This window comes from Galeopterus variegatus, unplaced genomic scaffold (assembly GCF_000696425.1).
Source record: "Galeopterus variegatus unplaced genomic scaffold, G_variegatus-3.0.2 Scaffold5200, whole genome shotgun sequence".
In the NCBI taxonomy this organism is placed as follows: Eukaryota; Metazoa; Chordata; class Mammalia; order Dermoptera; family Cynocephalidae; genus Galeopterus; species Galeopterus variegatus.
Window position 1 is genome coordinate 41,421 of NW_007731311.1, and position 12,706 is coordinate 54,126.

The 12,706-nt window shown below is 44.3% G+C and overlaps 1 protein-coding gene across 1 annotated transcript; it reads left to right on the top strand.

Moving 5' to 3' along the window:
- The first annotated feature begins 2,358 nt into the window (after positions 1 to 2,358).
- On the top strand, positions 2,359 to 5,796 carry LOC103604519 (bifunctional heparan sulfate N-deacetylase/N-sulfotransferase 3-like). Its single transcript, XM_008589094.1, has 3 exons — positions 2,359 to 2,559; positions 4,438 to 4,931; positions 5,175 to 5,796. The coding sequence occupies exons 1-3, from the start codon at positions 2,359 to 2,361 to the stop codon at positions 5,794 to 5,796; spliced, it is 1,317 nt and encodes a 438-aa protein (XP_008587316.1).
- Positions 5,797 to 12,706: the final 6,910 nt, after the last annotated feature.

Consider the following 12,706-nt stretch of genomic DNA (forward strand, 5'->3'; position numbering starts at 1 on the left):
GACCGAGGGTAAGCCCAGGAAGTGGCGGGGGTGGGCCCGGGGTTCAGGGGGGAGGACTTGGTAATGGGGTGACTGGCCAGCTTTCTGTGTCTATCCACCAGGGGAATCTAGAGCCCAGAGGACATAGCCACCCCACCTGGGAGGGTGGTGTGGGAGAAGGCCAGGAGAGCTAAGGCTGGAGGAAGGGGAGATGAGCAGGGAAAGAGCAGGACCACGGGATTTATGCAAGGATGGTGTAAGGTGGTCCCAGAGAAGGCGAGAGTCACCAGGTGGGTGGAGAAGTAGGAGGAAGGAGAGAGAAGGGCAGGCCATGTGCACGCAGAGCACTGATGCCCAGAGCAGCCAGCCCCTGGCTGTCCCCTGCCCTGTCCAGCCAGGCAGCTGAGCCCAGAGCTGGCTGCCTCATCCATCCTTTCTGCTCCTGCCTCCTTGCTCCAGGAGGCCCGCCCTTCACGTGGCTCTGGACCCTATGGCTGGCTGAGGAGCCCTCTGTAGCTGGTGTGCAGGTAGCAGGTCCCACATCCCTTGGCAAGCCTGCCTCCAAGTCCAAGGTAGAACCTGTGAACCCCTCCCCAACACCCTCCATTTCATCCCTCCCCAAACTGGGTACTCTTTAGGAGACATTCATTTATTAACTTAACAGCTGTTTATTGGGAGTGTACTCAGCCTCTGCTGGCATTGCAGGAACAGTCGAGAACAAGTGGTGCAGCCTTCGTCTGCAGGGAGCTTGTAGTCTGGGGTGGGGTGCAGGTTAAGGAAGGGGGCGTGTGTCATCTGAGGGCGTGGGGGCTGTGATGGGAAAGCACAGGGCGCTGTGGTGGCACCTTGGAGGGGCACCTAGAAACCCCTTGTTACAAAATCTAAAGAGTCTTCCTGGAAGAGGCGGCCTCCAGGCCGAGACGGAAGAGTGAGTCAGAATTGTGTAGGGGATGTGGGAAGAGTGTGGGTGGTGGAGGGAACGGCGTGGGTGAGGCCCTGATGTGAGAGAGGGAACCTGCCTGCGGAGCTGAAAGTGACCCGGTGTGGCAGAGGGTGGAGCTGGAAGCAGGGAGGAGAAGTAGGGGACAGAGAGCGGGGTGGGTATGAGACCTGGTGGGCTGTAGGGAGCCCTGAAAGGCTTTAAGGGAGATGGTCAGACCTATGCTTCCGAAAAATGTTCACGTGGTTTCTGTGCAGAGACTAGAGTGGGGGACTGTTGAGAAGCCACTGCAGAGACACAGGCTAGGGATAATGGCGGTGGAACCAGGACAGTGGCGGGAAAGGAGGAGATGCTCTGAGAGCTGTTCAGAAGGTAGAAGCAACAGGTCTTGGTGACTGGCGAAGTGGAAGGGTGAGGAGAGAGAGGAGTCATGGAGGGCACCCTGTCTCCTGCCTTGCGCCACTGAATGGATGCTCGCTCGGGCCGTTCAGAAAAACAGGGAAGGCTCTGACGGGGAGGGTGGGTGCTGGCGAGTTCATCTGGGGCATGTGCCTCTTGTTGGCCATGCCCTGAAGACCTGCAGGCGTGGAGCTCAGGGGAAGCAGTGGGCTGGAGAGAGAGGTTCAGGAGTGGACGTCAGCCTGCAGGTGATCACCGGAGCCAAGGGAGTAGGTGCCGTCACACGGAGAGGAGGGCAGTGATGGGGCCCCCGGGACCACGGACATTTAGGGATGGGAGAGGGAAGGGAAGCCTGTAAGGGCGACAGAGAAGGCCCTGGGAGAGAGGAGGGAGGACCAGCAGAAGAGCAAGGGAGCGGCCGATTCTCAGAAGGCAGGGCTGTCAGCAGCACCAAGTGCTGTGGGTCAAGCAGAAGGACTGACATGTGGCTGCTGGGGCAGGAGCCTGGTGAGGGAGTGCATGGCAGCTGGGGGATGGGATGGTGAGTGTGGACACCTCTCTCCAGAATTTTGGTGTAACAGTGGGAGAGGATTGGGTAGTTTATATTCTAAGGTAGGACAGGAGTGATGGAGACGTTGAGGTGAAGAGAGAGGGGTTCTCTGTGGAATGGTGCCCTTGGGAGAGGTGAGGGGTGGGCCCAGGGCATGGGGTAGGGATGGTGGATTACCCTCAGAGCTGAGGAGGAACACTCCCTCCAGGGTGCTGGAAGGGAAGGAGGAAAGAGACCCACTGAGCATGTGGAGTCTGGGTAGAGAGGGACTCCTGCCCTGTCGCTGAGATGGCTCAAGTGCACGCTGAATATAGGAATGAGCAGTGCATGTCATTATTAGTGTGACTACCACTCACACGGGGACAGGGACGCACACACGCTCTCCAGGAACAGAGCTGAACGTCCAGGAGAAAGCGTCAAGAGCCGGAGTCCCGGCAGGCAGAGGAGTCGCTGCAAAGACCAGCCAGAGGCCCCTCCACGCGGGAACCCGATGGAACCCGCCCCGACCCCAGTGTGCGACCGCAGGGAGGCTGGGCGGGCACGAGACACACCCCCGGGGTGCGGGCGCCTGCAGGGAGGCGAGGAGGCCGGACCCCGACCGCGCCGAGGCAGGGGCAGGGGCGGCTCCTCGGGCATCCCGGGCGCCCGCCACAGGGGGCTGGACGCCAGCGGCCACCTCGAGGCGCCGGGCGTATAACTTCGGATAATGTATGCTATACGAAGTTATTACGTATTCCTAATGAGCATGCAGGTGATTTGGCTGTGACATGTGGCCTCACCCGTATATCCCCTTTTAATATCCAAGGCTTAATTCTGGCTCTTTTGGCAAGTGTCAGTTTTCACCCTCCTAAAGCAAATGGTCTCCTTGCCATATAGAGGACTGCCTTTCCCAGTCAAGGAATTACATTCCCAGATGCAGAACAGAAAATGACTTGGGAATGGCATGGACTCTCCTGTAAACTTAAAACTGGCAGCTTTTGGAAAGCCTCAACTCTCTTCTCTGGAAGGGCCTAAGATGGGAATGAGCAGAGTTAAGTCATATTCCCCAATACTCCAAACTAGTAACACACCTCCATATTTGTGTACCCGTATCCCTCCTCTGCAATCAGATTTTACTATTTTAGTCTATGTTTAGCTCTCTACCACTCTTTTTATTACTATTGTCAGTACTGGAATAGTAGTCTCATTACATCCATATTATTATTTTGCCCAAATCTATGAACTTCTCTCTTCTTCCTCACTGGCATCTATAATTCAGCAATCTCCTCTGTCCTTCCCCAAAATTCACTACAAGGATGCGTAAGAGGAATGTGCATCCTGAATGTTCCTGGAGAATTTCCTCTGCCTTGCTTCCTCCGGGGGGGTTTATTCCACAGGCTTCTCAGCGAATGCCACCAATGGTTAGTTTACTCAACAGTTCATGTCACCAGAATGTGTGGGATCTTAGATCCTGGGCTTTTTTATAACAGTTCTGTGACGGGCCCATTGTATAGATGAGGAACCTGAGGATCAGAGAGGTTAAGTAACATACACAGGGTCACATAGTTAAGCATTTGGAACGTGGGGGAGCCAGGATTCAATCTGAGGCCTGTTGGATTCTTTCCATAACACCGTGTTGTTTTGAATAATTCTGTATTTAAAAATCCTTCTACATTTGGCAGAGAAACTCACTTTCTGCTGGTCATCTCTTCACCTATTGGGGGTCAATTGCGTATATGACACAGGTCCACAGTGACTCTCGGAGAGTGCCACAGCATCGGTAGAAGGGTAAGGTTGAAGCAAAATGGACAAGCTCCATTCAAACGGCTTAAAGACGACCTTTAGGGATCTGTAGATTAATTTTGTAGTTACATTGAAATCGGAATTCTTCTGCAATGCTTCATGAAGGATCCAAAATGTAAGCTCATGTCGCTGGTTCTCCCTCAGCTATTAGTATTAAAGTCTAGGAAAGCAGATGAAGTATGAGCCTTCTTAGTTATGGAAAATTTCAGGCATATACAAAAGTAGACGGAATAATATTGAACCCAATCCATTGTCCGTCTTCAGAAATGATCAACTCATGATCAATCTTGTTTTCACTGTATCTCTACCTGCTTTACTTCATTCTGTTATTTTGAAGCAAACCCCAGATATAATATTTTATCTGTTACTATTTTAGTATGTATTGTTGGGCCACGTTTCAATCCTGAGGCGCCTGACTGTGCATAGTTCCTGCTTCCTGGTGGTGGCCATTTTAAGCTTAAGTTCACTGTCGCCATTCCATTAGCGCTGGTATGCACGTACCCGATTGCTCCCAGTTCCGGGACCCGGTGACTAGGCAACTTTTTCCCGCCCTGCCACTCAACTCGGGGCCGCCTCTAATTGGACAACTGCTTCTTCCCACCCCCTCACGCCATCTTCACCCCATCCTCGCCCCCCAATTTCCCTATATAAGCCCCAGTGCCTTTTCAATAAACGGAGTTCCGGCTTTGACCACTCTCCTGGCAGAGAGAGTTTAGCCTATTCATTTTTTCGTAGTCCCATTTTCAGATATCCTCTTCCCGCTCGGTTTTGTCGGCCTCTGGCTCAGGGAGGCCCGACAATTGGATTCCACAAAACTGGTGAGAAGAGTCTGCAGAGCTTTCAGTTAAAAGGTGTCCCTTTTTCTGTATATGGAAACCTTGCAGTAAAAGATTGTTGTATTAATCCCCATTCTCCGTTGCTTCACTTGACCGAATCTTCTAAGCTGGAAAAAGGTTCTTTGCCTGGAACTGACTGGACAGTTTTTCAGATTAATCACTCAGCCTACCAACCAGTAAAGACCCCAGAAAATCTTTCTCCTCCCATCTCTAAAGGTGCTTTTTATGCCACTATCATACATGACCTGGGGCTTCACGATGGAATTCAGCAAGTTCTTTTTGGCAACAACTTGAACTTTTGGCTGCACAAGCTCATCTTCATAGATGCCATCTCCTTCTTGTCAGGGAAGAGGCTGACATTGTCCTTGGACAGGTACATCCTTGTGGACATTGATGATATATTTGTGGGAAAGGAAGGAACAAGAATGAACACCAATGATGTTAAGGCCCTGCTTGATACTCAGAATCTTTTGTGTGCACAAATCACGAGTTTTCCATTCAACTTGGGATTTTCAGGGAAATTTTACCATACAGGAACTGAAAAGGAAGATGAAGGAGATGACTGTCTGCTGGGGTCTGTCGATGAGTTCTGGTGGTTTCCTCACATGTGGAGCCATATGCAGCCCCACCTGTTCCACAATGAGTCGTCTTTGGTGGAGCAGATGATTCTCAACAAAAAATCTGCCTTAGAGCACGGCATTCCTACTGACATGGGCTACGCGGTGGCCCCTCACCATTCGGGCGTCTATCCTGTACATGTCCAGCTTTATGAGGCCTGGAAGAAGGTTTGGAATATTAAAATCAGCAGCACTGAAGAGTATCCACATCTGAAACCAGCCAGATACCGGAGGGGCTTCATCCACAAAAACATCATGGTTCTTCCAAGACAAACCTGTGGGCTTTTTACTCACACAGTTTTCTACAAAGAATATCCAGGAGGCCCTAAAGAGCTGGACAAGAGTATCCAAGGAGGTGAACTTTTTCTCATTGTGGTCCTCAACCCAATCGGCATTTTCATGACCCATTTGTCCAACTATGGGAATGACCGACTGGGATTATACACATTTGTTAATCTTGCCAATTTCGTGCAGAGCTGGACCAACCTGCGACTTCAGACTCTGCCTCCAGTGCAACTGGCTCACAAGTATTTTGAGCTCTTTCCTGATCAAAAAGACCCTCTCTGGCAGGATCCCTGTGATGACAAACACCACAGAGACATTTGGTCTAAAGGAAAAACTTGTGATCGGTTACCAAAATTTTTGGTAATAGGACCCCAGAAAACCGGTGAGAATTTTTTATGTTATGATTAACCAAATAGTGTAAAACTCCTGATGACTAGACAATGAGTTCTTGTCACACAATGAGTCCTTAAACTTCCTATGAATGCTGATTCTTAATCTTAGTTTAGCTCAGTAATGTACTTAAATGCTTGTCAAAGTATTTTTTAAAGGGATAAGGATGAAATAGATGTCACACTGTTTGAATATCCAGCAGTTAATTTGGTGGCACATAATTTTTTCCCCAAAAATCTTACTGAAAAGTGTTGTTAACATTTCTAAAATCAAAACTAATCAAGTATTTAGAAAGTAACTGACAGGACTTTGTGAAAAGTCAAAGAGGGACACATATAAGTACCTATAGCTCTTTATAATAATTCCCTGCCAGAACAATAGTCTCTATGGCTGCCAACTTCCTGATATAAGCTATTTCTTGCAGAGGTGACTACTTTTTTAAAGTCCAAAAGATGTTTGACAAGCAGAATTCCTAGACATAAACAAAACTTTGTGCTAAGGAAGGTATTTATTCATACCCAGGAGAAATCATTTGCACCTTTTCTTAAATTGGTGTGCAATTTTTCCCCATAAACTTCTTATTCCTATAAGAAGCAATATTAAGATGAAGCCCAGTGAAAGCTTTAAAATGTCTGACATTCATGCTGTATCCTGCATGATAAATTTTGGGGGGCCTGGGGATTCTGGTTTTATAGTAAACAGCCATTTCAACCACATAGCTTGCTAAGGGTAATACATTCCCTCTCCTCATCTCTCTAGAAATAACTGAGAATTCAATACAATTTACAGAGAGAGTTTAGCCTATTCATTTTTTCGTAGTCCCATTTTCAGATATCTGAAAACAATAAATATGAGAAATACTTTTCTTGTCCTTATATATTTCACTTGTCCTTATCTATCTAAAGTCAAAAGGCTACTAGAAAACATTTAAACTAAAGTCTGTTCAGTGACCCCCTACTGTCATCACATAACCTGGTCATTTCTGATCACATCTCTCTGAAGCTTGGCATATCAAGTTTGCTTCAGAAAGCCCTACAGGGGCCGAGCCCGTGGTGCACTCAGGAGAGTGCGGCGCTGGGAGCGCAGTGGCGCTCCCACCACGGGTTCGGGTCCTATATAGGGATGGCCGGTGCACTCACAGCGCTCACTGGCTGAGCGTGGTGCAGCAGGTCACAAAAAGGACAAAAAAAAAAAGAAAGAAAGCCCTGCAGGATGTGCTTCCTCTTGTGCTGGATATACAGACATTTTAATATCATGGTTAGATAGCAGAATTATTACTTATATTAAATTCAGCTGGGCTAAATGTTTATGTTACAGTTTGGATATAACATTTATCTTTGGAAAAGAATTTTTATAGAAATTAATTCCCCTTTATAGAGATTGATTTTTCCCAGTTTTACTGAGGTATAATTTAAATGCAATAAAATTTACCTATTTTAAATGTACCATTTGAAGAATTTTGCAAATTGTACACAGTCATGTAACCATCACCACATTCAAGACACAGAACAGTTACGTCACCCTAAAAATGTTTCTCACATCTTTGCAGTCATTCCCCACGAGCCTGCCCCATCCCCAGCCACAGGCAACCACTTTCTACCACTGTAATTTTGTCTTTTCTAAAATCTCATGAAAATGAAAGCATATGGTATGTAGTGTTTTGCATTTTGCTTCTTTCATTTACTATAATACTTTTTAGAGTCATCCACGTTTATCAATATATCATGAAACTGATTTTAATTAGACAAAAATGTCTTCTCACACCAGTTCCATGAGAATTAAATAGCTGCACTTTAATTGTAGTTTTGTCAAAAGTATTTTTCTGGATAATTATGCATAGATTTCTAGTTATCTGGATATTCAAATACTTTTCACTGTCAAAACTGACAAAAATATAAAAACGGAAATTTTGTGGATGGTTATTTAAATGTGTCTGTGATTATGAGCTGAGTTCTCACTGACAATATATACACAGAATAGTTTATTCAGATTGAAGAATATGTATAGGTAAAGATAGAATTCAGAAACCAAAACTAAACAATTTTTTCACTGCTAATAAATTACATCATGCCTTTTACTGACTATACAGAGTAATTAGATTATATCCATCTTTTCTGTTTGTCTAATTAATGCTGGTCATGAAAAGCTATCAAAAGCAAACTTCATGATTTAATACAATTCTTAAAAATAAAATTCAGGGGCTGGCCCGTGGCTCACTCGGTAGAGTGCGGTGCTGATAACACCAAGGCCCCGGGTTCGGATCCCACATAGGGATGGCCGGTTCGCTCACTGGCTGAGCGTGGTGCTGACAACACGAAGTCAAGGGTTAAGATCCCCTTACCAGTCATCTTTTTATAAAAAATAAAATAAAATAAAATAATATTCAGAAAAGAATGAAAAAAAAATACTCTTATGAATGAAACCCCAAGGAGCTAGCTCGCCCCTTCCATCACGAGAGGACACAGCTAGAAGATGCCATCTTTGAACTGGGAAGCAGGCCCTCAGCAGACACCAAATCTGCAGGTGCCTTGTTCTAGGACTTCTCAGCCTCCAGAACTGTGAGAAATAAATTTCTGTTGTCTATAAGCCACCCAGTCTATGGTCTTTTGTTATAGCTGCCTGAACGGATGAAGACACCAACTCTCCAGCTCATCTAGATTCATCTAACCCCCTACTTCTTTTCCCTACTCCCCACTCCTCCCTATATTATTTTGAAGCAAATCCCAGATGTTATAAATTTTAATCTGTAAATATAGCAGAATATATCTCTAAAAGGTAAGGACTCTTCTTTTTAAAAACCATAACAGCAATACCATCACGACATCTTTAGAAGTTAACAATAATTCCCAATACCATAAAACAAACTCAGTGTTTAGTTTGAGTCAGGATCTGTATAAGGTCCCATACATTGAATTGATTGATATGACCTTTAATTCTCTTTTGATCTTTAGTTCTTTCTCATCAGACAGTTTTTAAACATTATACTTTTCAACTTTTATGATTACTGTGCTTGGAGGTTCAGTCCCAAGAGCTTACGGTAACATACATGATACTAACAGTAGCTGCCTTCTGAGGCATTTTTATGAGCCAGGCAAGGGGTAAGTGCTTTGTGTATATTATCTCATTTAATCCTCATAACAACCCAGTAAGTTAGGCATTATCAGCCCCTTTTTAGAAACAGGTGAGAGAGAGATGAACTAATTGGCCTGGGGATAGATAGTTAATAAGAAACAGCTGAAATTGAAAACCACATTATTCTGACTCCAAAGTCCATGTTCTTAACCTCTAGGCCATACTGCCTGAATAAACTCATCAAGAGAAATTAATGCCATGTTGAGTGAGTGGTATATCACTCTTGGTAATTTTTAAGGGTGTTTGACCTTTATAAATTAACCTAAGAAGTTTAACAAAGAAAATTGGATGTTATCATAAAATGGCCATAAAATGGCCTTCTGTGTACGTGGAACTGGGTGGGAGCTGGGCAAAATCAGCAGATAAAGGATATTGATCTCTGCCTTCCAAATGCTCACACTCCAGAGGTTGGGTGGAGGCAGACAGACAGATCCACAGCAGACCCAGTAAAAGGTGCACTGGGGGGGTCCTACAGTAGAGCTACAGACAAAAAGTGATGGAGGCAGAAAGGTGACTCTAATTCGAGTGGTTAGGAAACAACTTTTGGAGAATGTGGGAGCTGCAAGGCCCTTGAATGACATTAGGAGACAAAGTTTAGGTGGATGGGGACTAAAGATGATGATATTGAAGTATGATACCACATTGTAATGAAGTTCACTTGGGGCTTCTCTTTCACCCGTTGATTGTGTGGAAATGCGCAAAGCAGTCACTGCAGCTTTCTCCAGGATGTCATGACTTGGGACGTAGGCAGATGGGAACTAAGCCCTGACTCTGCCTTCACTGCCTGTCCATGCAGGATCCAAGTTGGGAAGGTGATACGAAGGGCATATTGTCTATCCGTATTAACTGCCATTATCTCTTTGCTGATCAACTTTAAAAAGCCCAGGATTGTCTTTGGATCACGAGTGGCTGTGGTCCCCATGCTCCCTGCTGCCGTTTATCTCACCAGCCTGCCTTCTGATGGAACGCATCTTTCATCCTTGTTTAGGTCAGGCAGCTTGCCAGCTCTACTTGGCAGGAAGCCTTGGTTCCCAAGATAACCAGTTTTGTGCCTCTCTGACTACAACCCGATGACAACCCTGGATTTTCTTGGTGAGCAGTGAGAGCTATCACCACAGGAAGCTGTCAAACCCTGGGCTTGACCAGGAAGATGCCTCTGAAATTTCTTGAAGGTCTGCTACATTAAGAAACGAAGCTCTCCTTCTGGAAGGACTACTTCATTTTACATCTTTATTGGAGAAATCTGCTTCTCTGGCTTTAGGAGGCTAAGCAGAAAGGATATGCTGAGCAGCAAAGTTTGCATTTCTATTTTGTCACCTGCCACTGGCAGAAGCTTAGCCTCAGGCTGCCTGACCTTGTTCCCCAAGCCTAGTGTCCCCCTTCACACCTCCTCACACACCCAGCAGTTGTCCTGTTCTCAGGAAAGTCAAATTGGTTTTAACACCAGTCCAAGCAAAACCTAACTAGAGAAGTAAATCCACTACCCACTCCTCCCCTCCAAACCATAAGCTGCTATGAATTCAAAAGCCAAAAGCAAAATATTTTAATTACCCACGCTAGCAGTTCTTGTCATTAAGGAAGTAAGCTGAGTTAATGTAGCCTACAGACCTTTGCTTTGAAGATATAAGGATTTAAAAAATATATTCTTATATCCTTAGATCAAGCTAAATGTCAATCAAATGAATGGATTTAAGAAATGTGGTATATATACAAAATGGAATACTATTCAGCTATAAAAAAAGAATGAAATCCTGTCATTCATGGCAACATGGATGGAACTGGAGACAATTATGTTAAGTGAAATACGCCAGGTGCAAAGACAAACACCACATGATCTCACTCATATGTGGAATCTAAAAACAGTGGTTCTCATAGAAGTAGGGAGTAAAATGGAGGTGACCAGAGGCTGGAAGGGGAGGGGGTGGGGAAGACGTTGGCCAACGGGTACAAAGTTACAGTTAGATAGGAAGGATAATGTTCTGGTGTTTTAGGATGACTATAGCTAAAAATGGTGTCTTGCATATCTCAAAGTAGCTAGAATAGAGGATTTGAATTTATCGTCACAAAGAAATGATGAATACTTAGGTGATGGATATGCTAACTAGCTGGAGGGGATCATTATACAATAATGCATGTATTTAAACAACACACTGAACCCCATGAACATTAATAATTAGGGGCTGGCCAGTTAGCTTGGTTGGTTAGAGTGTGGTGCTGATAACACCAAGGTCCATTGATCCTTGTATAGGTCAACTGCCAAAAAAATAAAAACAAAACAATTTTTTTAAAAAGGAAGAAGACATAAGGATAACTTCAAAATCAATGTTGCTATATTATTTCCAATAAATTTAAATTTTTTTACATTTATAGTTTTTTTATTATTACATTTATAGTGTGTGGTATTAATGGTATCCATCAAATATTTCTGCTTTTCCTCCCAAATGCACGATAGAACTTCCTGGGCTCTATAAGTTAGGTGTGGCCATGTGGTTTACTTTCGTTAGGACAGTATGAGTGAAGGAAGTGGTGCCACCTGCACACACGCTTTTAAAGCCCATGCTAGGATGACTATAGCTAAAAATGGTGTCTTGCATATCTCAAAGTAGCTAGAATAGAGGATTTGAATTTATCATCACAAAGAAATGATGAATACTTAGGTGATGGATATGCTAACTAGCTGGAGGGGATCATTATACAATAATGCATGTATTTAAACAACACACTGAACCCCATGAACATTAATAATTAGGGGCTGGCCAGTTAGCTTGGTTGGTTAGAGTGTGGTGCTGATAACACCAAGGTCCATTGATCCTTGTATAGGTCAACTGCCAAAAAAATAAAAACAAAACAATTTTTTTAAAAAGGAAGAAGACATAAGGATAACTTCAAAATCAATGTTGCTATATTATTTCCAATAAATTTAAATTTTTTTACATTTATAGTTTTTTTATTATTACATTTATAGTGTGTGGTATTAATGGTATCCATCAAATATTTCTGCTTTTCCTCCCAAATGCACGATAGAACTTCCTGGGCTCTATAAGTTAGGTGTGGCCATGTGGTTTACTTTCGTTAGGACAGTATGAGTGAAGGAAGTGGTGCCACCTGCACACACGCTTTTAAAGCCCATGCGTGATGGCTCCTGCTTTGCTTTCCCTCTGCCGTGGTGACTGGTGACCTTCCAGGTGGGGGCTGCTCCGCCGATCTGGTTTCCATAATGATGACACTGGGCAGAGCCCCCAGCCGACTCTATGATGGACGTGCAGTGTGAGCTAGAAATAAATCTTTGATGTTGTAAGTTACTGAAACTTTGAGGTTGTTTGTTACCGCGGCATTACCTAGCCTCACTTGGCTGATACACAGGGTTTCTTAAAAACTTCTGAGGATTAAAAGGAGCCTCTGGATAATTTTTAAGAAAACAACTTCGGAAAAGATTTTGGCTTTATGAGTGTGATAAAACACCTTATACAAATTGGAGGGATTAAGGGCAATTGTGCCATACTTTCTAAACAGGCTCATTTTCCAATCCTCTGGTCACTTACATTATATGGCACAATATAGCCCCCAACAATGTTTTTTTTCCTTTCCAAGAACATTAACTGAAAATTTTACAAAGTGGCAATCCCACATGGAGATTTAATATTAAAAAGCCACATTTTTAAAACTTTAGTTTTAAGACCTCCTATGCTGGTATTCTACAAGACTGGCGCTTTTTGGATATATTTGCTGCAAGAACCTGACCATCAAGATTGAACTGGCAAATCTATTACTCAAACTTGTACTAAGCTGCACTGTG

Bases quoted from the DNA above. Each gene is read 5' to 3' on its own strand.
- LOC103604519 (XM_008589094.1), top strand. From the start codon at position 2,359: ATGGAACCCGCCCCGACCCCAGTGTGCGACCGCAGGGAGGCTGGGCGG. The intron at 2,560-4,437 runs GTATAACTTCGG...CCTCTGGCTCAG, and splicing joins GCCACCTCGAGGCGCCGGGC to GGAGGCCCGACAATTGGATT. The intron at 4,932-5,174 runs GGCCCTGCTTGA...AAAATCTGCCTT, and splicing joins ATGAACACCAATGATGTTAA to AGAGCACGGCATTCCTACTG.